General features: G+C 44.2%; 1 protein-coding gene across 3 annotated transcripts in view; it reads right to left on the reverse strand.

Annotated features, from left to right (window-relative positions):
• The window catches only part of LOC142801708 (E3 ubiquitin-protein ligase ubr3-like), a 145,158-nt gene that overhangs the window by 80,195 nt on the left and 37,963 nt on the right, over nucleotides 1-27,000 (reverse strand). For all 3 annotated transcript variants that reach the window (XM_075887554.1, XM_075887553.1, XM_075887555.1), the window contains exons 12-16: nucleotides 25,076-25,209; nucleotides 23,872-24,017; nucleotides 13,254-13,420; nucleotides 9,087-9,234; nucleotides 1,498-1,596 (exon numbers count right to left, since the gene is read on the reverse strand). In XM_075887554.1, the coding sequence (XP_075743669.1) occupies nucleotides 1,498-1,596; nucleotides 9,087-9,234; nucleotides 13,254-13,420; nucleotides 23,872-24,017; nucleotides 25,076-25,209 (694 nt within the window). The remainder of the gene's footprint in view (nucleotides 1-1,497; nucleotides 1,597-9,086; nucleotides 9,235-13,253; nucleotides 13,421-23,871; nucleotides 24,018-25,075; nucleotides 25,210-27,000) is intronic.

Raw genomic sequence — 27,000 nt, forward strand, 5'->3', positions numbered from 1 at the left:
TCTCCATTGATGCAACGAACAAATTGTTTCAAATATTCTTTTTTTCCGAGGACTATCGTGGATTGGAACAGTCTACATAACGATGTTGTAACCCTAAATACATTGTCTGCATTTGAAGAGTCACTGCAGAAATGATTGTTATCTATGTTTGTACCTTGCTTTTTGTTGATTATCTTGTCTCGAAGAATCACTGCAGCTATCAGTTACATAAGTTTGTATTACATTTGTTTTTGATTGTTTGTTTGCCTGTTTCCACTGATGTTTATGTTTATGTTTTGTACCACCCCTGCTATGATCTTGTAAAAGATCGCAGTATCAATAAATATATAAATAAATAAATAAAAATAAATATTTCAGCCATTTATTTGTTAGTACTGAGCTGTGGCAGCCTCTGTATGATTTGCATCAGTCTAGTCTTCCTTGCCACTGTCAGGCCAACAGTGCAGTTCTAAAGCATCATCACAGTAAATCCCGGGTATATCGAACTCGGATGCACCGAATTATTCGCTATACCAAATTGTTGATAATTCCCCTTGACTTTCCCATACAAAATTATGAGACCGTTGCACGCGTATACCGAACTCTCGCAGAGCGTAACATCCGATATATCAAACACTGTGCCCTGCCGAAGCCCAGAAACTGCATTTACTCTGACAAAGATTGACAACTTTTCAGCCGCGATATAACAAGTTTCGGTCCCTCCTCACACGCAGGTGATGAAAATGCAGTGTAATTCATTGGTTGTGAACCATTTGTGAGTGCACCGGTACGTTATGAGCTATTTGCTTTAGGTTGTGACGCGTGGACACAGTGTTTTCAGAGGGGCCAACTGCCAAGGGCACCGAAATCACATGAATGCAATGTGACTCAGTGGCCTCATCGCGATGTGTGCATTCCCTTTCTTGGTTGATTGTCGCACATGATGGCACGTGAGCCCGAAAAACATTTAAGATCCACATTTCTACTGTGTACCTTATTTACTCAAATCTAGTCTGACCCCGATTCTAAGCAGATCCCCAAAAGTCGAAGCTCGGGGAAAAAAGAAAAACCCACGAATGTAGGCCGAATGAAAGTGTTCACAAAAGGAAAACATTTACTGAACATGAAAATGAAACAAAGCAGTTGGTTCATGATGCAAATTACTCAAGAAACATACAGCCGCTAGTCTTGTGCGCGTTTCTTTGTTGTCGCTTTTTTCGTGCTGCTTCTAGTTATTTGCATTATATAGATGCCGCGCTTGCCGATGCCGCTCTCATTCCGAGCCGTCATCGCTGCTTCCCTCGTCGCTGTTACACTTTACACATGCCTATTCCTATTACAATGCCTGTGATCTTCACAGCCTGTTCTCTTCGCCTCTGTCATTGAATTTCATGCAAGTTGGACAAGCCAGCAGCCATGGCTGCGATTGGGCAGTTGGTGGAACATGCTCATTGAGGGAAGGCTGGATTGTCCAATGGGATGCTGCAAAGCAGATGCCCAAGCTAGCTTCACACTCACTTTCTGGGACAAAGAGTGCGGATGGAACTGCAGGGCCATTTCCAGCAGGTAAACAGCAAGTGCCAGAACCTGCTCCGGAACCTCTGGGTCTTTGAGCGCCTGCAAAAAAGACACTGTGTGAGGATTCGTAGGAAACTACGAACTAAGAAGCTCCCTGATCAAACTTTACAACAGGGGTGCACGAATATCGGAAACTCCATAAGTTTTTCTAATAGTATAAAGTTAAACCTGCTTATAACAAACCTCCATATAATGAATTCCTCGATATAACGAAATTTTTCAATTCACTGCCATTGCTCCACAGAAGCACATCTATTTGCGACCTCTATGTTACAGAGTAACAGCGGGAGACCACCTTGATACAGTCGAATATTGATAATTTGAATTCGAAGGGACCCAAAAATTTGTTCGAATTAAAAGAAGTTCAAATTAATGAAAGCTAAATAAACGGAGGGCTCTTCATGCAGTGGCGCATGTGCATTGAGCTAACACATGAGGGGAAAACTTCACAAGAATTACATCTATTCACAAATCACAGGACATCCGTTATTAAAGGGCCACTCACCAGGTTTGACAATATTGAGCTAACAAGCGCAATGCGTAGATGAGGTGTTCATGATCACGTCTGCCAAAATTTGCAACGCTATGCGCCGCGGAAATGGGTCAAATTTCAAGATGAAAGCTGCTCCCCCTCCCATCTACCGACGCAGGCGTAGAGAATGAGGGCATGATGTGGGCGTAGGAATGGCCATACGTACACCGCAATGCGGTGACGTTGGTCCTCTACGTAGACAACTCTGCTCTGACGTTGTCAACAGTATACCACGTAACATGGCAAAAGTTATTCAACACAACAGGCGTAGTTTATGTATTTGTTGCTTTAAGAGATGAATAAAACTTGAAATAAATAATGAGATGCAATAAAAAAATTGTGCGCATTTTTCTTACATTTTTTTCCCGTGAAATGCTACGAGATGCGGCGCGAATTTGCCGGTGTTTCGCATGCGTTCGGGTCCCCGTGGTCAGCGCAATGAGCAGACGACCGCCGTGGAACGCTCCTACGCGTTCGCGCACTCATTGTGCTCATCTACTCTACCGCGTCTAAGCCAGCGTTTCCAAACAATCCCGCAGGAACAGGCAGAAGACCACAAAATAAACGCTGGTCAACAAAGCAATGCTGCTCGCGTGCACGGGGGCTGGGCTTGTTCGGGCACGTCATGTGCACGTCACCTCTTGGTCGGATGCTGGAGAAGGTGAGGAAGAGATTTGGCTTGTGAAGGCTACGCGGAGGAGCAGCAAGGGTTTCGAGCTCGCCTCCTCTCACCCTCGTTTCGCGCCACTTCAAAAAACCTGTTTTCTGCGCTCGTAATGAACCGATTCGAAAAATGTTTGTGGCAAAACGTTCCTCATCGGACACCCAACAACTTCCACTGCCTAACTAAAATTCGGTATGGGGCATGGTGAGTGGCCCTTTAATTGACGTAATCGGTGATGTGCGCCTGCGCACGTTTGCCTTGCAGCGAGTCAATCAATTTCGCATGCAGCTTGCAAAGCCTTTCTACTTCGGCTTCAGCATTCTCCTGGCAAGAGAAGTTGCGCGTGAAAATGTTTAGCACCGACACTTTCTAAAGACAACGACAACAACAATTGCGTAGTGCTACGCAGCCACAGCATGGCCAGCACGTGACGAAAAAGAAAGAGCGTCTCGACGCGGAGAGAAGCAGATTGGCATTTGAGAGAAAACCAACACTCCATGGCAGCTTTTTTTTTTTTCTTGGCTCGCTTCGTGCACTTCGTTGAAAGGAGAAGGATTATGTGGCAGAGACGGGAATGGGGAAGCGTGGCACCGACGTGTGAGAGACCCCGCCCGCCCCCTCAGGGCGCAGAGCCGAGCTCCCGCAAGAGGCAAGGGCAGCAGAAGTTAGTGCCTTTTTCCTTTCCTTCAACCACACATTAATTCAACCCAGCGACAGCTTTCTTTTTTTTTTTCTCTCTCTCTCATCGCACACGGTGTTGGAAGGAGAAGCGTATTTACATGGCCGGGACGAAAAAAGTAGAAGCGTGACACAGGCGCGTTGCCGATTGGCATTTGAGAGAGAGCAAGCATTCGACCGCAGCCTTTTTTTCCTTTTCATTTCCTTCGCGCGCAGCGTTGAGGTGTCCTAGGTGCCGCCGCAGGATTGGGCAGGGTGCTGAGAGCATTTTCGGAGTGCGATATGTTCGAATTAAGCGTCGCAAGTGCTTGCCCATTCAAATTACTGAGCATTTTCACCCATTGAAATACACACAGCTTTGACGGGACCTCATCCTGAGTTTGAATGAACGGGAAGTTTGAATTAAGCGCGTTCGAATTAATGAGATTTGACTGTGTAATAAATTTTCCCCACAGATCTAGGAATTTCGCTCCACATTTTAGCATTTTGGTTAAAGCGTGTATCTTCCGCGGCTGCCCCGCCACCGACCCGACAAAGCGCGAAGCGGTGGCAGCGCACAGGACGTACCAGGTGAGAGCGAGCGCTGAGTGTGTGAGCGCAAGGTGGGCAGGCGGGCATACACCCTACGAACTGGCGTTGCCGCCGTTCTCGCTGCCGCGGGCACATGTGCGGGGTGCCCCCTTCCCCCCACACTCAATACTAAAAAAAAAAACAACTACTTTTGCACGTTGGCAGTGCCACGCTTTTATTTATTATCACATATGTGGGGTTGCATTGCATATGGAGGGCGCTTTACCAAATAGTTTTCCGCGGTGTCTGTGTTTCACTGCGTGCACCCCACAGTCTCTTCGCCTTGAAAGCGCTTTGATTTACTTGTCGAGATAGCAAGCATGCTATCAATCGCGACCACCCTTTTTCAAATCCAAGTTCATTACTGTTACTCGAGCAACTCCCCCCCCCCCCACTCGCGTTGTTTCATGGTCGTTCAAGACGGGTAGTTTACTTTCTTTTTCAGCATTCGACAGCAGTTCTAACATGCGGGAGATGGTATCTTATGCACTTTCCAGGCACTAGGAATGGGCCAACTGATTCGATCTCTGTTTCAGAAGCGCTCGCGTGCTTTTACTTTTACCCGCTCGTGAAAGTTACCATGCGCGGGCATGTTATCAATTTGGACTTGTTATGGAACATGGCAGCGACAGCAAAAACCCACCGATAGTGTCCATATAATTGGTATCGCAATAATATTGCAGTTTTTTACTGTAAAATAAGTGTTCCGGGTTAGCTCTGCCTTCAGTCCCCCTTTTGCTTAACTCTTTCCTTACCGTAGAAAACTGGCCTTTTCAATCTGTGTCTACATGATATTTTTTTTATCAGAAACTGTTGTGCGTACAATGGGTTATTCTATATGAAAATGTAGCCCATTCACGTGTTTTTATAATGCAATAAAATTCAAAGTAAACAACCTCATATTGCTTCATAATTTATTTCTGAAATTTGAGGAAAACTGAAGAAAGTTTACAAGAGAAGATATAAAATTGCTGTTATACATTACAGCAATCAGATTAAAACAAAACTGAAATATACAAATTGTAGCTTGTAATATCAGGAGTAATATTTCCAAATTCGAACATTCTCCGATCAAAAGTATATTTTTAGCAAGCTCTCATCTTAGCGCCCATGACGCATGTGCCACTTGGAGAAGCAGTTGCGGGTGGTGGTAAAGCAGAGATGTGCTACACAGGTGCTGCAAAAAACATTTGTTTTGACTTCCTTTTTAGTGTTCTCGTAGCACAACTTGCAGTTTCTTCGGCTGTCAACTTTTTCCGGCTTGTGCCGAATCCAGTCGGGTGGCAGATAAGAAACTCTGACAGGTTGATCATTTAGGTTCAAAATTTCCTGGATGAGCATCTCTCGGAAAGAAAGCTGATCGAATCGGGAACTCAAATTTAGCTCAGGAATGTCGGGATGCTGTTTGCGATGCTCTTGAAAAAGAATGAAGGTATTTACGCAGGCTATGTCGATACAATGGAAGAACAGTGTTTTCCACCATCGTACGCATTTCCGAAGAACATTGTATGTTCCAATTACCTGGTCAGATTTGTCTACCCCCAACATGCCTGCATTGTAGTCATGTACTAACAAGGGCTTCCGTATTGTTCTCTCAGTCCATCGGTTTCCCACTTTTTGACGTCTTTTTGCCGATACGTGTTCATTCGTTGTGTGAATTGTACTCATTAGATTTACTGCCTTGCGGTCTTTCCACTGGAGAAACAAGATGTTTCCGTCCCTGACCCACCGAATGTCCCCCCGCTCAGCCTTCCTTTCCCATTTTGTTTCTTTCAGATCGCCAGGGAAGCCTCGGCGATCTTTTCTTGTCGTTCCACATGCCAGCGTTTTGCATTGCAGGAGATGTTCGAATAGGTGCTTTGAGGTATAAAAATTGTCCATGTAAATTTTGTACCCTTGTTCCAAGTATTTTTCACAAAGTTTACTGACAACATCAAAAGCCAGCCCATGTGGTCCTGGTGTCTCCCTCTTACCTGTGTAGACAAAGAACTGTAAAGTGTACCCTGTTTCAGATTCAGCTAAAACCCACAATTTGTAACCCCACTTCGTCACCTTATCACGAATATATTGCCTAATTCCCGATCTTGCTTTCGATTTCACCATCCTTTCATCTACTGCAATGGCTTCCCGTGGCTGGTAAAATCGTGCTGACACCTCATTGATATGTTGAAGCAGTGGCCACACCTTCCGCAGTTTTCCGGCTGATGCAGTACTCTCATCCTCCGGATCAGAGACGTGCAAGAAAGCGAGGAGAGAAAAGAAACGCTTCCTACTCATGATTTGCGCTGGAAGGAGACCACCGTATATTGACCCAGTGTTCCAGTACATATGAAGGCGTGGCACTTGCACGATACCCATGTAAATGAGGAGTGCAATGAACCGCAACATCTCCGGCGGCGTGACCTCAAGCCAAGAGCCGTCTGCTTCTGAGTAGCTGGGTTTTTCGAAAATTTTCATCCAAGCGTACTTGTTCGTGTACTGACAGATAGTTGAGACCAATTCAGCAGTGAAAAACATCATAAACATGTCCAGTGCGCGAATAAAACTTCGCGTCTCGCTCCGGCGCGTCACATCCAGATGTACGCCAGGTGTTCGTTTGGGTAAGAACTTGACTCTGCATGCTGCATTCGGCAGAATATCGCCTCCATAGGTAGTTGACACCCTAGTAAGAAAACGTAAACAAGTGTCGTCACTTACAAAACACGCTCACGTTATAAAAACAACATCGACATCCGAACCTACGCTTACTTTGACACACGGGTGGAAGGTCCGGGCTGTGGAGATGAATCATCGCTGTCAGAGTCGAAATCTGATGATCCAACTTCTTCTTCAGAGTCCTCGCTACAGCTCAAATCAAGATCATGAGCAGTAGAGGCAGCGGAATCAAGTTTCCGAAGTTTCTTCTTCAGCGGCGGGCGATGCGCTTTCGGAGCCATGTTGCGAAACACGACGCTACCTCCTCCGTTGTCTGTTTTTTTTTTTGCGCGGGAGCTCCCGCCGATAGAGCGAAACAAAAAAAGAAGTAGTGTACAGTAGTTCTTATATTTCCGGCCAGATGGCGCTAAATGTCCGCGAGCGCGCATTTTTGTTTTTGGCGGGGCTTTTAAAACCATCGATCCATAGTGATCGATGCTCTATGGGACGGTAAGGAAAGAGTTAAATTGCGCGTTTACTTTACGAATTTTCGTACCGCACCTCCACATAACGAAATCCTCTTTATAACAAATTTTTCCTGGAATTTATCAATTTCGTTATATCCAGATTTAACTGTACACTATTTGATTTAATATGCATCAGAATTTTATTATTCAAACTGTTTTCCCAAAGACAAACACAGTCAATGTCTAACTGGCAATGGCTCCGTCTTGTTTTCAATACGCCTCACCCCATACGAACACAAACTAATAAGGAAAAAACATGAGTGCTCGTGTAATCAGTTTCTTCATAATTCTTTTGTGTTCATGTGTGTGCACTGTCATAAGATAACATTTACCAACTTGCCCAAACAGCCCCCTTACTCACTTCAACACACCTACATTGCAGCAAAGCTGCCTTTCAGGCTCCGCTACAACCGCCAATGGCTCATAAACATAAAAGTGTAGTAGTAGAAAAGGGGTGTCTAGAAGGAGCTGCATTTTACACATTGTCATGGTACAAAACAAAAACTGAAACTTCATACAAAACTCTATTACATATTTGAAATCAGCTTGAAAACCTAAGTACAGACGACGTTCGATTTCTCGAACACCCGAAATTCAGGACATGCCTGATTTCCCAGACTCATCTGTGACACTGTCAAGTTTTTCATGGAGTCAACGTATTAAAAGGTCCCAAATTCCGGACGTTCATAGCTTTCACCGTCCGATTTTTCAGACATTTCACTGCTAAAAGCAGACTCAAAATCACTATCGACGACGCCATTTTAGTTGTTTTTATATTCTCGAACACAAGGCACCGCGGCTGCTGTACCCCCAAAACAGCACATGGTGCCAATTTGTTGCCAGCCGTAGCCGTAGCTTAGTCAAACCTGTGGTCACAGCCGCATGGTGCTGTACAGTGTGAACTCCGACAGCGGGAAAAGCTATACTTTGGACCTGTGGTCTGCCATCAGCATGTTTGCAGACAAAAGGAAGGCGGTTATGCAACAGATGCTCCGTAATTGTTTTCTTCAAACGAGCTTCTTACTGGACGCCGAGACGGCTGTCTCGCCCAGAGTGGACAGCATGTGCGACAAACTTCCACCCGCAGATGTTGCCTTCAATGATCTGCACGCTGCCGGTGTTTCAATTCCAGCCGAGATAACTCTTGAGGACCTCACAGACACTGACGAGGACCTTGAGATGTGTGCCGAATTCATCAACGACAAAATTATTCATCAAGTTACGGAGGATTCCAACGCCTACGACCCCGAGATCAATGAGGCAGTGCCTACAGCCAATGACCTCGGAGTTGACACGAGCCCTGACACTGTCATGGTTGTACAGCGACAGCCTAACATTAGTGGAAATTAAGGCGGAAATTGTTGCGGAGACAAGTGGAACACCATGCAAACAAAAATAAGCGACTTTTTTTTTGGCACCTATGTGCTTACACGTGAGGTAGTACTGGCTACATCAGATTCTTTCATTGCCTTTTTTTTAATTATACAGCTCAATTATTTACTAAATTGCAATGAGAATCTTGTACTCCTGCGGTGACCCTCTCCATCAGCGAAAAATACCTATTAAAAAAAGTGCGTTCTTGCTTTATTCGTTTTTCTGGACTGCCCGTTTTTTGGACGTCTTTGCAGTCCCTTGACGGTTCAGAAAATCGTATATCAACTGCAAATGGTAAAAATTTCATTGCCCTAGGCAACAAAAGCTCCTCATAAAAAATGAAAATTTTTTTTACGGGGAGTATTTTCCCTTAAACTGTGAAGCTTTTTTTGCTAACATTGCATGCGAACTCACCAAGAATTATCTATTCAAACATTGTGCGCCCCTATTGGGTGCACGTTAGGTCCGAGTAGTAAATATGGTATGATAAGCAAGAGTGGAAGAAAAAATAAAAAACGACAGCCCGAGAGGCCACCTATGGCAGGCTGACCTTGTACAGGATGATGAACAGAGCAGCCTGCATAGTCTTGCACTGCAGCAATTTGCGGGGGTCCACCAGCTCCGGGTGCACATTGCGAGGCAGCCGGAATGGGGGCCAGGGCGTGGCACTTCCCTTGAGCCGACCATTCTGGCGCATGCTGCGAGACAAACAAAGCCACTTCACTTTGACTGCCACAATATCTTCACTGACCAGCAACACCAGCACCTAGTGATGAGACAAGGAGGGGGTTACGCATAAGAAAACTGCATTTAAATCTATAACTGCCCATTCGTATTAAGGTCGCCCCATAGGAGTGCCATAAATGCAATCAACATCGAGGCAAATGCGCAACTTTCACTATTCTATGCAATATAAAAGGCAGCACAAAACCTATCATGGAAGATGTAAAATTGAACAAAAATAATGAAACCTCACAGCAACATCTTTGTCTTGTGTGTATTTTTTGTATCGAGTATCTCCTTGAAGGCAAGAATCCCCAACTGCACCGGGGGTGGATTATACTGGGTGGCCCAGAGTGAAGGAGCTGGGGAAGCATTGGGTAAAAACAAAATGTGCACCGGCACCATGGGCTTTCATGGAATGCAGCATCATGATGAACTTCAGAAAAAAATTTTAGAGCGACAGTCCCTCTATCTGAGCTTTGCAGTTATATACAAACAACCGATATCCAACCATGCAATAATGAATGTGACTAAGCAAGTCACTTATAAAACTAAGCAAGCTTAATGTCATAAGTTGCTCACTTAGTGTCACAAGCAACATTAAACAAGCTCGATCTTCACAAGTTGAACAAGTGTCGCTTCAAAACTTGAGCTCAATCACAGTTGGTCTAAAAGCTGCACAATATGGAAAGCAAATCGCTAATGTTCCTGCTCCAATATGACCATGCGATAAAAACTGAACAACTTAATTAAATCGTTAGCCTGTTTAGATCAATTATCATCACCCAATGCAAGAAAGTTAGGCTTGAGTGGATATCCATATTCTTCAAATATTCCAGTGTTTGAGTCAATTTGATTCGAATTTTTTTTTTATTATTGAAAATTCCGAAGTACTCGAAATGAACGAGTAGATGTACACCTTCTGTAGAAGTAACTTCAGTGCAGTGAAGGAATGTTAAGCCGTGAAAACACCTATCCAGGAGAAATCCACACTGCCACAAAGTTTCACACCAATGTTGAATGAACCTACTACCGTCGCATCGATTCACCAAGTTTAAAAGCTTCTTTTACCAGCTTACATGCTCTAAGCATAGCAAATTTTAAAATGTAACATTTTACAGGTTATCCCTTGCATTATCTGGAAGTCTAATCCTGTCACTATTCAAACTAGTTTCCCCTTCCCTTCGGGGGAGGAGGGGAGAGAAAAAAGAAGAGAAAAAAGAGTAAAAGAGGCATTTGCACGGGGCTTGTTTCAATTTTTAAAATATTGTACAGGTTAGTTAGGTTATGACAAATACAAATATGCCAATTTTTCTTATAATACAGTCGAATCTCAATCATTCGAACTGGAAGGGGCCCGAAAATTTCTTAGAATTAGCGAAAATGAACGGAGGGCTCACCATTCAGTGGTGCATGCTCATTGAGCTAACACACTAGGGGGAAGTTTCAGAAGACTTACATTTATACACAAATCACAGGACATCCGTCATTAATTGAAGTAATCAGTTATGCACGTCTGCACATGTTTGCCTTGCAGCGAGTCAATTTCGCACGCGGCTTGCAAAGCATTTCTACTTCAGCTTCTGCATTCTCATGGCAAGAGAAGTTGCGCACGGCAATGTCCAGCACCGACACCCTCTAAAAACGGGGACAACAACGACTGCATCTCAGCAACTACCCTCTGTGCCGCAGCTGCAGCATGGCCAGCACATGACGAGAAAGGAGAAGCGTCTCCACGCGGAGAGAAGCAGATCGGCATTTGAGAGACAACTAACACTCCACTGCAGTTTTTTTTTTCTTTTGCTGTCTTCGTGCACGGCGTTGAAAGGAGAAGGGTCTACGTGACAGGGACGGGAAAGGGGGAAGCGTGGCACCGGCCTGTCAGAGAGAGCTAACACTCTGTGCCAACTTTCTTTTTTTTCTCTTTTCGCGCGCGGCGTTGAAAGAAGAAGGACCGTTATGTGGCAGGGACGAAAAAGGGAGAAGCGTGGCACAGGCGCATTGCAGATTGGCATTTGAGAGAGAGCAAACATTCCACCGCGGCCTTTTCTTTCCTTCTCTTTTCCTTCGCGCGGAGCGTTGAGATGTCTGAAGTGCCGCCGCGAGATCGAGCGTAGTGCTGAGGGCATTTTTGGAGCGCGGTGTGTTCGAATTGACCGTTGCAAGTGCTTGCGCATGCGAATTACAGGGCGTTTTCGCCAATTGGAATACACATAGCTTTGACGGGATCGCAGCATGAGTTTGAATTAACCGAAAGTTCTAATTAAGAGTCTTCGAATCAGTGAGAATCGACTGTGTATGGTATACACTATTTGAATTTGATTAATTAATTGATATGTGGGGTTTAACGTCCCAAAACCACCATATGATTATGAAAGACGCCGTATTCGAGGGCTCCGGAAATTTCGACCACCTGGGGTTTTTTAACGTGCATCCAAATCTGAGCACACGGGCCTACAACATTACCGCCTCGATCGGAAATGCAGCCGCTGCAGCCGGGATTCGATCCAGTGACCTGCGGGTCAGCAGCTGAGTACCTTAGTCACTGGACCACCGCAGCGGGGGAATTTGAATAAAGTGTAAAATTCACTACAAATACAGTCACCTACAGATAAATAATCACCGACAATTTGAACATGCTCGGTGATTCGGACAGTCGTACACCTCCACTGATGACCCCAGAGAAGTAATGTGTAAAAACAACCAATATTTCGGACAGCTGCCAGATCTGCAGTTGATAACCCGGACTATGCATGCCGAATCAATAGTCATTATTTCCTCTGAAAGCCATAGCATACAAAGTATGGCCTCAGAAATGAAAAACGAAAGCAAATCGGTGATTTGTGAGGCTTTACTACAACTGCCTCACAGCGTTATAATAAAAAGTGCTGATTTTGGAGGCCCTTCTCAACTGTGGAAGGTCGTATCGACATCACGAACATCTTATATTACGGTTCCAGTATCCCCACGGTGTTGTGGCACTGTACTCCTATTGCTGCCATTCTGTCATATGGGTCTGCACTACTGCATTCTGCTGAATTCTGCACGTGTTCGACTTTGTGTCAAGATTTTCTTTATTATGCGCTCTACTGCCCCAAAATATCTGCATTAAATGGCACTGTTGGTGCCATTTAAATCAAGAATTAGAAGGTGCTCCATCGTTGACGCATGCTGCGGCACATGTTGTTGTGCTTAGAGAGCCAGATGAAATACAGTGTCGACTTGATGTCAGCCGTGAGCCCATCTACTGATGCCTGGAAGGCAGTGTCAGCAGGCATGATCAGGAACTGTTTCCGGCACGCTGGGTTCATGTTCTGTAGTGAACCCGACGCTGCAGCTGAACACGGACCTGCTGCCCAGCGCAACGAGCTCAACTGCATACGGTACTGACAACCTGCGAGGCTGCAGGGTGCCGATTTCCCCCCCTGACGCAGTTACGTTTGAAGACTTTGCAAACATTGACAGTGCTGTATCATCGTGTGCGGAATTAAGCGACAACATAATTGAGAAGGTTCTGAAACCGTGAAGCAGTGATTTCGACTCTGATGATGACGACCCATCGTGTCCTTTGGAGCCAACGTATGAGGACCTGTCTTGAGCCCTCGATGTTTTTTTCGTCATTTTAGAGCAAGCATACCACACTGGCAGAAATGCAGGCGGACTTGGTTGCACGTAAGCAGAAGTGCATGCACCAATGCACTGACAGCTTTCTCCGGGCACCAGGTCACTGAGGTGTCAATAAATGCACTTTTTTTATGCATTCATTTTTTTGGACAATTTGATAACTCAGACTTAATTATGTTCCCTGTGAAGTCTGAATTATCCCTTGTCAACAGTACGCCCATTTTTTCTTACAATATGTGACCTATACTACTTGAATTTGATTAGAACATAAAGCTCACTATTTTCACAAGCTCAAAGCACATAACATAATTGATTGCCACATGCACTGATACCACTGAACTTTATAAACAAGTGGGAAATGCCCACTCACAAGTGCGTGTATCGGTCCATGGATGCCTGATAGTCCTTGCGATGCACAGCACGCAGCAGGACGTGCACTGGATCGTACTCCCGCTCCCACACTGAACCTCGAGGCACATACATTCCTTGCAGCAGGTTGCCTCCAGCCTCAAAGTTTGGTTGCTTGTAGAGCGCTACCTGCATGCAGAGGACGAGACAGGTCACATCAGCGCTCATCAATGAAATATACTGCGTGGCTAGCTAATGATTATTATTGGCATCTGTGTAGTTAACATGCGCACAAAAATTTAAAACAAATGCTGCCTTGTCGGGTGAACCTAGAATGAGGTGGTTGGCAGCATGACACCACGGTAACCAAGCCATCATGATTAGTCAATATGAAATTGATGAAAAGACTCTCTAATCTCAGGAAAAAAATGTGCGATTCGGAATCCAACTGGTTTTAACCGGTGTAAACTGGGATCAACTACTCCCTGTTGGGAACTAACAGGTTGTAGGTGATTTCAGTTGCAACTAGTTCCAGTTAGCAGCTGGTAGCAGTTGCAACTAAACTGGTCCCAGTTAATTCTAGTCATGCCTGGTACCAGTTGGCAGCTAATGTCAGTTACAACTAACTGGCCACCTATGAGAACCATGACCAGTTAAACTGGAAGCAGCTGGTGCCAGCTGGAAGCCATAACCAGTTAAATTAAAAGCAAGCAGTCCAAGTAGCACCCTAAACTAGAAATGCTACCAGTTCTGGTTGTATGATTCTTGACACCGCAAGAAGAAAAAAATTGAACTAGAACGTCAACGATGTAGTATTGCTGCACTTGAGCCAAGGGGTTTTATCCAAAAGTTGTTCGAATCCTACTCCCGAAAGAGTAACAGATTACTGGTCCAGTACTACTTTAAGTGTCAGTATTAAAAGAGAGGACGATCGGAAATTTAGAAAATGGCATCTCATTGTTTTCAAATGAATAGTCTTCTCTCGTTTAGGCATCATCCTCTACACATATAAATAGTCTTACCTGACATGATATGTATCTTTTAGCTCATATTATCATGGAATATTCCGTAGCGAAAGTGTGCAACACAATGCACTAAACGTACACTTGTTTGAGCAACGGCTGTTGTCAACCTTTAACTTCCACCGCGGCCTGATTGGTGTCGGGGTGTTAAATGTTACTGCTGTCTCGCTAGGACCATGCCTGCTGAACAGTGTTGTGCGCAGCACAGCGATTACTTCTGTACAATGACGAAATATGGAGTAGAGCCATGGCCGCTAAATAAAGAAACAAAGTGCGGCCTGCTATGTGCCGCCGAAGCAGCGGGACGGGCTTAGTTTACCTCGCGTTCGCTCTGGCCCCACCGCTTCTACCAGGAGAAACGCTTTCATACGCATTTCTACGCGGCAAAGTACGCTGTAAATAACTCGTTTCGTAGCGGCATATCACAGGTTCGGTTCTGATTCTTTATTAGGAGTACCTATAACACCACATATGTGAACAATGTGCCCTAGGAGGGCCAATAATTTGTAGAGTAATAGGCCTCCATACTCTCCATGAATGCTGCCAATTTGACTCAACTGAAATGAAAAGGGTAACCGATTCCGTTCATGGGGAGGCAATCAGGGGGGGGGGGGGGGCAGATTCCAAGGGCTGACGTATCGGCCCACCGTAACGCACCGCGAAAGCACACGTTGCGTGCACAGGGAACATTTGGCAGGGCGATTCGATGCTGTTGTCTAGAGGCGGCGGCGCTCATTTGTGACAAAAATAAGTGCTCTGTTACGAAAAATACACATCCCAATACGCTTTTTGAAGCTGTAGATCGCAGGAGAATATGTTGTGCTTCAATGTAGCATCTTCGTGTTCAAGCATCTCAGCAGTACACAACAGCTTCCCGCGTCACACCCCTAAAAAACAATCTGCCACACACGCGTGCACCAAAGAATTGCACTCGATCACAGGAAACATGAGGCAGACTGCCCCCACACATGATAGCACACATATTAAGCACGAGAAAGCATGCATAAAAGCACACAGACACGCACCAATCCTCACGCAACCACATTGAAATAGGAAGTGCCATTCGCTTCGACGGCTGGAGGGTCAGCGCCCTCCCCCAAAAAAGCGGCCAAAACTGTCAGCTCTGCCAAGACACGTTTGCCCATCGACAGCGACGCAACGCAGTAGGCTGCACCTTGTTTTTCATTCAGAGGCCGTGGTAGAGCCAAGAGCTACAATAGCTGCGACTGATACCAACACAAGTGCATCCTCCCTACAGTGGCGTAACTAGATAGGACGGCGCCCAGGGCAAATATATTTCCGCGCCCCTCATTATCCCCCCCCCCCCCCCATTAAAAGCGCTAATGTAGGCTTCCGCGATTGCCTACTGGCGCGCGGCGGGCCATTTCGGAGGCCAAGGGCCACCAGTTCTGATTTCGATGAGCTACGCCCGCGTTTTTGTATAGTATTTTTCTTTTTTTATTCAAACTTCCGGAAGTCCCTTACCCGTCATTGTTCTCTTCCAGTCCACACTGCAAAAAGCTTGACGGCACGGGCGCTTCCCAGGCCCAAGTTTCTCGTACCTAAGCTTTCGCGCTATTTGTGCATCCCAAGGAATGCAGGGTGAGTACAAAACAAAGCAACCAGCTAGACACCGCGCCCTCGGGTCTGGTATGGGGGTTAAACTGGTCGGAGTGTTCTGCCGTTTCGCTCCGTTCGCTGTTCCATTGATGGAGGTCATCCTTGTGCGGCCGCATTCTTTCAGGGAAGTTCTTGGTTTCTCCAACGTACGAAGCGGGGCAGTCGGCACATGCTGTCGGGTACACTACGCTCTGCGCTTTTTTCGCAGGTGCGTGTTCTTTGGGCCAAAGGATGAACCTGCCCATGGCGGTGGATGGCATGTGGGAAACGTTGACCCCCGCCCTTCTATTGCTTTGCTGGCGCCCGCGATGCAGGGAATCAACAAACGTCGCCGTCGTGTCACGCTTTCTCCGTCTTTCCTCCAGAGAACTCTGCGAATAAACGCCTTTGTTTAGCCTTTGGTGCCGAGGTCACGGATTATATTCGCCCTTCCTTCCGCCGCTGCGTGGACGATTAGTCGTTGGACGATCGGCTATTTCGTTGGAGTTTTCTGTTCTTACTCAAAAAAGGTGCATTCGAACTTTTTTATTTTATTTTGTTTACGTACGTGGTTGGTTTCAGGGAAGCTTTCAGTAAGTGGTTTGGGAGGCTGGTGGGGTTCGCTGAAACTCATCTAACCCAGTGCTGCGGAGCACAAAACAAAGCTTAGCCGAGGGTCATGGGAAGGCACGGAGGTAGCGCAGCAAAATGAAAATAGAGGATCCTTTTCCCGATGCAAAAGCCATTGCGGCAACCCTTTCCTTCACCACCATCCCCACTTCCAGTCGTACATTACAACCTCGCCCCTCCCCCCTTCCAGGCGGTTTTACGGAAAAAAACATTGACAACCTTTCCAGGGGGCGCCAACCCGAGGACTCGGCTTGGCGCCCCCTCCCTAGTGGCGCCCGGGGCACTTGTACCCCCTTGCCCCCCCCCTAGTTACGCCACTGCCTCCCTACCACGACAGCAATCACATTAGTGCCGTATCTCATACATTCAAACACTCAACACTGAAGCAGTAATGAAAGATTATGTATAAAATAAACTGAAATGAATTATTTAGTTTTAATTCTGCAATATTCAATCCAGGAAAATACCTGGATAACAAATACAAAAAAATTTAGAAACACAGCAATTTTAGTTTCGTACCGCACATGTGGCGAGGGAGTAGCTACCAAGCGATGGATGCACAGCTGAGCTGTGGAGACGTGTGGAATGTGAGAAATAATGTGGAGTCATGCTGTATGTAAATTAGATTTCGTCCAAATGTCCGACAGATTAATCTCTGGAATACTTTCGCTTTACGCATACGCTGGACAAGCGTTTTAGCCTGTGACAAGATGGACGTATGGATCAAACATGTGCGATCAAACGTGTATGGATCAAGCACGTGCACTACCTGCCTTAACCGCGATGCTGCTATTTGAAGGTAATTATATCACTTATATTAGGCTTGTACGAATATTCGAATGCTTTAAATATTGGAACAAATGGTACAGTATTCTAATGTGCTTTAATTTAAACATAAATTATTGAAAATTTCAAAGTATTCACAATGAACAAATAAGTGTATATTAGATTGCATGTAACCCTCTCATAAACTGGTTTCACTTTAGTGTAGGGGTGTTAAACTGTGAAAACACTCATTTAAAAATACATTATTTTGCATGTAACCCACTGTAAAGGTAACTTCACTGCAGTAAAGAGGTGCTAAGCCATGAAAACGCCTGCCTACACTGCCACAAAGCCCAACTTCAAAGTTAAATGAACATATTACCTTCAAATTGATTGTTCTTTCTTTTTTGAAGTTTAAAAGCATGCTATCCCAGCTTATTTGCTTAAGTACAGAATATTTAAAAACATTACGCATTTTACAGATGGTCACATGCAATCTACCGTAAGTCACATTCTGCTACTATTCAACTTGTTTCTATTTCCTAGAAAAACCAATAGAAACCGCGTTTTCACATAGGTCTTGTTTCAATTTCTTAAAAATATTGTGCACACTAGTTAGGTTATGATAAATATGCCCACTTTTTTCTATATGTCATATATACGATTTGAACTCAATTCAAAATTGTTCGACCTAAATCACTGTTTGCTTCGAACCTAAAATTCACTATTCGCACAAGCCTAACTTGTATGCTTTGAATACTAGTTGTTTAGCATCTTAGAGAGGATGCAGATACAGTCGATTTCGGATATATCAAACTCGAAGGGGATTGCAAAATAGTTCGATATATCGGTAATTCAAAGTACAAAATAAGCCAATTTAAGGCCTAAATTAAAACAATTCAGGCCTCAAAATCATCACAAGTGCTAACATAACAATTTTCTCACAGTAAAATGATGAAGAAGGTGTGACAACGCACATTATTTTGCATGAAGATAGTCCTTGACCTTGTCTTGCTTCTTGCGCATAGTGAAGTTCCGGTCATCCTCAATATCACTGAAGCTTTTCAAACAAGTGAATTCAGCTCCCTCGGCCACAACAATGTTGATTGGCACAGCACACTGGCGCAAGCTTTGTAAGAGCGGCCAAAAGTTGGCTATCGACGGTAGCAAAGACGGCACATTCATGACCGCATGTGTACACTTCTGCGGCACCGGCAACAGCAGCCATGATCTCAGCACCGATGCAGTAAGAAATGGCTACGTCGTCATCTGAACTGATGAAGTTGTTCACTGTCCGAGATGGTGCCTGGAATGCTGATAAGTCGCGAATTCACCAAGTCAGGATGCACCGAAAGTCGTTCCCTGGCCCACAATGAAGGTTTACGACGGTGTTTTACTTGACTACGCTCAAAGTGCAAGTCATCATTTTTATTGCTACGTGCGGGTCAACATTTTGTTTAACTCCCGAATGAGGATTTATCGGGAATGAAGCAAGAAGTCCACAAGGCTCAAATGACAACGTCGAGCCATGCTGCTGAGTCATGGAGTTCCCACCGTCGACATGTTTGCAATGCCCATGTCACTGCTGCAACTGCTGCTTTCAGCTGCTTTAATGCGAACAGCTTGAAAAAGCATAACCTCTGAGATATGCATTTTAAAAAACCAGAAACACAAAATACGTCAGAAGGTTGCTTTTCAGGCTAGCATGCTATTACGCTCAAACAAACAAGGAAGGGAATATGAACGATGCAATGAGATCACAGAGTCACTTTGCAATCTCGTTTTGGTGCTCTTGGCAACCGGTGTCGAACATACAGGTGCGTTCGCAAGTGCCGCGCAACGAACCAGGTCAGCGCGATGAAATAACACTGCCTTTTCATCACCTGCACGCGAAAAGAGACCGGAACTTGTTAGAAAGTGGCCGTAAATTGATCAATATTTGCTAGGAAAATGCACTTTCTGGGCTTCGGCGCGGCGCAGCGTTCCATACAGCGAATGTCCCGCTATGCGGGAGTTCGATATACAGGTGCACACGTCCCGCACTTGCATGGCAAATTCAAGGGATTTCTCAACTGTTCAATATATCCAATAATTATCGACTGTATAATGCAGTGCAGAATGTTGAGCGCTGAGACAATTAAATGTCACATTCTAGACAATTGCTTTTGGCATTCTGTATTATGTTTGTGAATGGGTTTGTGCAGAACGCTTGTAAATATGCTACCATTTGTCTTGGAGTAGCGCAGGAAATAAATGCCATGCAACACTTGTATATTGAACGGCATGCTGAATAGTTGTGAAGTATACTTGTGCAAAAGCACGTAGCCCAGTCCGCGACAAGGAAAGCATGAAATGGCTCGTACTTGCCCTGCAAGTGAACATTACCAAACCTGTTTCATGTGTAGGCACATGAATTGCAGTAGAAATAAAGATGCTTTGGCCTTACTGCTCGTAGCTTTTTTATCTTTTTTTTGCCGCCGAGGTAAGAGACCTTAACAAAATCGGATTAAATTAGGCGTAATCTCTGCACATAGTGTTTGTTGCGCGAATTTTTAGAAGAATGGTCTGCGTGTTTATTAAAATGATATGGCTTTTCTGAGATATGCATGTAACATGTTACTCTCATTTTGCAGCAATGCTCCCCCGTTGGTGACGGGTGAATGGCACAGATGCATCAGCTGCAGCACAAAACTTGATAAGTATATAAATAAAAAAAATATTTTTTTTTTTGTAGTACATTCAAACCTCATTATAACTAAGTTGCATCGTACACCAAAAATAAGTTTCTTATATCCAAAAACTAATTATCAAAGTATATCGATTGCAAGACAATTTTTAATTTACTTTGTTTCAATCGCTGTTTCGTTACATCCAGGTTTGTTATATTGAGGTTTGAGTGTATTAATAAATTTCAATACATAACATGAAACTTTTTTGAGTGTTTGATGTGCTTAGAATGATTATTATTTGGATGTTCAAGATTACTTGAGCCAGCTGGAGTACATTTACATTTGGACATCAACGCGGAATGGGACCTGTTCCCAACTGGGCATATGCTTCCAATAGGGAATATTTTCCCAACTGGGAATGCATTCTCAACTAGTCTCAGCAGGCAACAGGGAATGCGTTCCTTAAACCATTTCAACTGGAACCAGCTGAGACAAGTTCGATTTACATTTACAAATTCTGATTTGGAAACGCAGGGCAAAGTATCTTCCCTGCATGCAAGACGTTCCAAAGAAGGCAAAAATAAAGTTGCTGTCGTATAGAGCAAACGTTTAGAGTTCCTCGAGAACAGAAACTGGGAACAGATGTGTTCCTGTTCCTGCTTGGGATTGTACGTTCAAGCCCTTTGTGGTTGCCTTTTCTTAGATGCTGTACGCTTTGATAGCAGCATCAATTTCTACTCAATAAATTAGTGCTCTTTACGTTGACATGTACATACAAAGAGAATGCTCACCTTACACATTAACACAAGAGCCTTAAAGAGCTTGTTTCGCAGATATGCCGGCGTCAGTGTCGACGTATTTGGTTATGAGTGAAAATTAATCATCTCGTCCGTGACCAAAAAAAATCGAGAAAATGCAAATAAAATAATAATTTAATTTTGGATTCAACGTGAGAATCGAAGCCAGGGAGTATTTAGGGCAAACATGCCTACTGAAGAGCCACTTCGTAGCTTGAAACTACTTTTGAAAAAAAAAAAAACACTAGGTGCATGTCATGTAGTGGAAGGAGTCTCCTTAGAGCATGTGATAGCACTGTGTGGCAGAATTCCGGAATCACACCAGGCGTCAGATCAAGTGAACGTGGTACCACGCAGACGAGTATTGAAGGAAGAACTATGTGCAGTGGGCACTTAGCAACTGCACATCCACTAGACATTCTAGGATAGTTTTGAAATGGCCTATGTCAGGTTCATAAACATTCCTTTCTTTGCGGCACGATTTAAGGCCGGAGAAGCAACTGAGCTTCGCCGGCCTTAAAGCAGCTGAGCTACCATCTTGAGCTTGTTTTGAAGCTGATTTCCTTGTGCGCATTTTGCGACCCTTGAAAATGGCGTCGCATGAACGTAATGTCTGCCCTCGCCCCTTTTCCGAAGCTCCCTTCCCAATCACTCACTGGCCAGTGTGCGCGCGTGCCAGGCGAACCCCCCCCCCCCCCCCCCCGTCTTTTGCTTTCCACTGGCTGATGCAGCCAAGCTGGCTGGGATTTTTTTTCTTCCTGGTTGTTGTTTGTTCGCCGCTGGCTCCCGCTTCATGCGTATGCCCGTCTGCTTCCCGTTCGTGCTACGCGACCGACGGAACGACTTTTCGTCTTTTTGCCCGCATGACTGGTAATGCTTATTTAAGGAAGAAGACGCGCCAAGCGTACGTCAAGAAATGAAGGCGTCCATAGAATGTGTCGCAGCAGAAAGCCGACAACCTGCGACGGAATTCGCCCGATGCGGCCCAAGCGCTGCATTTTGACGATGGCGCGCAGCCATGGGCACCTGTTGTGTCTGAATCGGTGCACTCTAAGGAGCTCAGCTACAGCATTTCCTCATATTGTCTCGTCGTCAGATCATCTCGAACTTCCAGTAACATCCAAGATCGCATCGACGCGGCATTTTATTCTGAGGACGAGTCCGCTGAGTGCGCCAGGAATGCGGCGATCACTCAGAAGGCCCCTAAAACCAGCATGCATCCTTGCAGAGCATTGATAGGGCTGCTGCAGAAGCAATCAGCCACTTCGACCAAGGCATGACGAAGAGCAATGCATAAATTGCTGAGAAACTGGGCTATAACATGTGCTGTAATGTGGTTCATCGCAGCCTTAAAAAAGACAACAAAAAAGCTGCAGGAATCGCAGCGAGAGCATTACGACAGCAACGGAACCAAGACAACACTTGCAAAGCGTCACAAACCAACAGAGAACCCTGCTTACAACCCTGGTCTGCTGTAAAACTTTCCTTGTGCAAAAATTGACAATTTCTCGGAAAATAAATACTGTGTGCTTTCGACCTGAACATTGTGTAGGTGTATTGTTTACGCAAGGGCAACAGTAATGTTCAAATTTTGTGCATTCCTTTCACTTGCAACTCACTGAACCGACCAAAGAGTAAGACGCAGTAATGACCATGCCAGATTTGGAACAAGCTGTGACAAATATTTTGGGAGGGTACAGTGGTACATTTAGCATGGCCATTATCGTATAGAACTACAAAACGGTGCCATTTATATTGCTCTAGCTTTACTTCAGCAAAAGTTACAGTTGCTAGAAACTTTAAATGTGTTTTTCTCAGTTCGTTGTTTTGGCACATTTCACTCAGCCTTGGGGGTTTTTCCTATGTTGTATTTCAGTGAGAGTGAAAACTTTGGTCTCATTTTATTCGTCTTCAAATGGCCAAGGGGGTGATGCCATTTTCATTTCTCTAGAACCAGCTTGAGAATTACAATTAGAGATAACCATAAGAGGAAATTAGTATAAATATTCATCACAAGTGTTTGTCCATTTTCTTGCCTACAAAATGCCTTCAAATGAAAAAAATAACAACACCCCCTACAGTAAGTCTTCAGCATTGGGGTTATGATTTTACTTTTTCATTTTCATAGAGTGAAATTGCCAAAGTCCCGTAAGAAATGGGCAGTTAATTAAAATTGAAACATTATTATTTCCTGAACCACTCGAACTATTAAAAAACAAATTGCTGATATGAAATAAGCATGAAAAATTACCTCATATTATGGGGTTTAGTTGAGATTAAGCCAAAAATTGAAAAACAAGTTTTTAGTACCCACGTCCCCCCTTAAACAAGGAATCCTTAAACACATTAAACCACTTTCTGTGTAGTCTTTCTTGTTATACTTGGGTTCAGGTTTTCAAGCCTGCCTTTACGTACTGTATATCGCACTCAACTTCCAGTCCCACTTCGTATTCCTGTAGAAAATGCAGCTCTCCTTTTAAAGAACTGCCACATCACTGGGTCAGGAGCAAGAGCATACATTTCAAGGGCAAGATAAGTGCTTCATAAATTCATACATTAAGATTTTCAGACACTTTGATTTTGTCCACTAGATAAGGGAGGGTTAACATCAAGAAAGTATGATGTGTGGTAAGCGAAATCACTCCATTTATGCCAGCACATTATATAGTTACACGATACTTTTCAAGATTATTGGCTTTAGCTCACATGGACAGAGGTGCCAAACTATACAGACCATGCTGTCTAATGTTATGTGGGTACTGCTGAGTTTCCATCCAGTAATAATTGTTACGGCTTTACATCCCAAAACCACAATATGATTATGAGGGACGCCATACCAGAGGGCTCCAAAATTTTCGAGCACCTGGTATTCCTTAACGTGCACCGATATCGCCACAGCACACGAGCCTCTGACATTTTGGCCCCATCGAAATGCGACCGTCGTTAGAGGAATTTCTCCCGCAGCCCCTGAACCGGCAGCCGAGCAAGCACTGTAACCTCTATTCGTCATTCCATAGAAGAGCAGGGGCTTTTTGCAAACATGTGGCACCACAGAGTTAGAGATGGAGGATGCAGGCACAGGCGTTTCCCAACGCCAACATCACCTCAGCCGAGAACATCAACCACACGGAGGCAGCACAAGATCATAGAGCCCTTACTTCCTCGAGGAAGGCCTCGAAGTCCCGGCTGTGGGCGCTGGTGCCACACTTCTCGGGCAGCAGGTCCATCAGCTGGGAGTGCGTGCGGTCACCCATGCACAGCAGGCTCACCATCTCCTGCCGAGTCACCTCTGCCTCACTCATGCCTGCAGGAAGTGCACGCTTGATCAGAGAGAGGGGGCTGCAAGCAACAGGGCTCTTCTTCTGCTATCTGCTGTGTCATGAACCAACGGTGAACAAGCACAAGAATTTTTCTATCTGTTTATTTTATGAACGTTAATATAGTAATCACATCAACAAAAGAAAACTGTTCACATGTGTCACCATTTACCGATATGGCCCAGTCTGAGTGAAGACTTCTGTTTAGTAGTGCTAAATCTAAATTCTACAAGTAGAAACATCAAAATTACAGATAAATTTTATATGCATACAAAACCCGTTTCTAAAGCAAACATTGATCTGCAAGTAAGTATATGCAAGTGTAAAACCACGGCTATGTACGTCTAACTTAGCACGGAGTTTCCCAGGCCACTAAACTGACTGGTGCACTACAACAGCACATTCCTTTAAGTGCTCAATCTAAGTTTTATAACACCCACGACGAATATTTATGGCAGTTTTTTTTTTTCATTTACGATGAATTCTATTAGGGTGGATCAATAAATATTCCTAAAGCTTGCCGTGCTACGCCTGAAGCTTCCCTATAACACAAGTAAATTTTTACCCATGCAGTACTCACCGTACTTGTCAGACCAGTATGAATTCCTGAGTCGCTAAATTTTATACGTGTTCGTTCGTTTATTGAGTGCATCTGCCCTATATGGGTAACCCACTCCTGCTCAAGGAATGAAATTCATGGTAGCAGCACCCAATAAATAAATGATACGTAGTAAATAAAAATTACATAACCCCTGGACAATGACATTAAAATGTATGACGTCACATAGAGTTAGTGATGAAACCTGAGACAGCACCATCAGCCAGCCACTCTTTCTTCTTAAGTTTTCTCGCTTAAAAGATTGTCTTTTCACTGCAAGAGGGCAGCTTTTGGTTTTGTTAAAGGTTAATTTACTATTACAGAAAACTTCTTTTCGGTGTCCTATTCAATTGATCACCGACATATTGAGGAGTGAAATTTGGAATCATGCCGCCACGAGCTGCCCACACATGGTGAGAGAAGTGGCAGCAGAGAGTGTGTTCGCACCCAGGTTGGTGCGGACGCTGAAGAGCATGGCAAGAAAGGTGAGCGCGGCCTCCAGCACGGGCAACACCTTGTCCGGCTCCAGAAAAGAGTTGGTCCGATTGGGCGACAGTGACAGCCACTCCCAAACGTGGAACCTGATCGGCAAAGGGAAAGCAGAGAGCATCAAGTGAGTGGCTACCGCCACGCGTGCTTTCAACAAATTTTAACACGCATGTCAACATTTCTCCCTTGGATACGTGCCATGCATTGCTTTCATATTAGTGATGCAAAAGCCAAAATGCTACAGTGGACGCAAATGTGCTCCTGTCATCCACCAATACTGGTGTCTTGCCAACTTGAATGAGCTTAGCGTCATTTAGATTCCTGCAATGCATTGGATCTTTGTGTCTTCTCTCGTGTTTTCAAATGAAAGATTAGGTGAAAGATATAATGATACAATTACGTTCCACTTTCTGTCAATATGTCAGAGCCCTTTGTATTAAGTGCTGGCTTTCATTATTCAAAGTGCCTTGATTATCCTGATAATTACGATGTGCATCACACCACTCAATGCACAGTACTTAACACAGGTGTAAACTACAAATGAGATAACTGCACAAAACCCAAGTACCACTCCATGCCAGGTGAACGAGTTCTGACCGAAGACAGTGCATTCACACGAAAAAGCAATAACATCTAATTTGACATAACCCCCAATTGGTACGGTAATTAATTAGTATTTGATGGGCTTTCTGAACAATGCACAATTAAAACTTCAAATAGCTTTTAGAAAACATAACTAATTGGCTTTGTGGCAGTGTCTTTCCCCAAAAATCATAGGTATAGAAAAAGCACTTCAAAAGCAATATGCTGGGCTTTTCTATAAAGTAAATCAATGTCCCCCCATAATTTTCACCTGGCTGCTTGCCATTGCATTTCAAATGAGTTCACCAAAAGCCACATACTAAATATCATACTTTTCAAAACTTTCACAATGAAAAAAATCATTTTAAAAAGCATATCTTTGCCACATAGATGAGCCTTCATTTCTAAGTTTTGTGCGTGTTTTTCTCAAGATGCATTTTTGGGCAACTTCTCGAATTTTAATGTCATATTTTTAGTGCTTCTGATGGCCAGATAAAAATGAAATTGTTCCCACATATTCCTTAACATGTGAGGAGTGCAGCTATCGCCTTCAGAACCTGATATCCCTTATACAATTATTATGAGCTTAAAGTTAGCAATTAGTAAGGGATGAGCATTCCAAGACTTCCATTAGTACAATTTTTCTTGTTCATTAAAATGTCTTATACACACTTTCTTGTTATTTCTGCTTGTTCTGCTTAAATTTAACCTACTCTCTCCCCACCAATTTGGTTTTCGACCTGGCTACTCGACAGAGGTCGCCTTGCTCAGCTTTACTGACCGAATTAAACAAGCCATAGACGATGGATTACTTACTGGGGCAGTTTTTATTGACCTCACGAAGGCTTTCGACACAATTAACCACCGGATCCTTCTGTGTAAACTTGAATCTTTCGGAATTGTGGGTCCCGCTTTGCAGTTCATTCGCAATTACTTAACAAATCGCTCACATGTAGTTTATGTCAATGACATTGCGTCATCTGCTAAGCCAGTTACCATGGGCGTCCCTCAAGGTTCAATCTTAGGCCCCCTTCTCTTCCTACTTTTTATTAACAACCTACCTAGTTCCCTTAACCATACTAACTGTCTTCTTTACGCCGATGACACTACTATTTTTACATCCCTGAAAACAACTGCTGAACTTGAAAGTAGCTTAAACTCCGATCTCTGTAATATTTATCAATGGTGCGTTAACAATCATCTTTATATGAATCCCTATAAAACTACATTTGTGGTGTTTTCATCCGCACAGAACACATTTCCTTCACCAGTTTCCGTATCTCTTAACAAATATATTATTT

The sequence above is a fragment of the Rhipicephalus microplus genome, chromosome 1 (assembly GCF_043290135.1).
Source record: "Rhipicephalus microplus isolate Deutch F79 chromosome 1, USDA_Rmic, whole genome shotgun sequence".
NCBI lineage: Eukaryota > Metazoa > Arthropoda > Arachnida > Ixodida > Ixodidae > Rhipicephalus > Rhipicephalus microplus.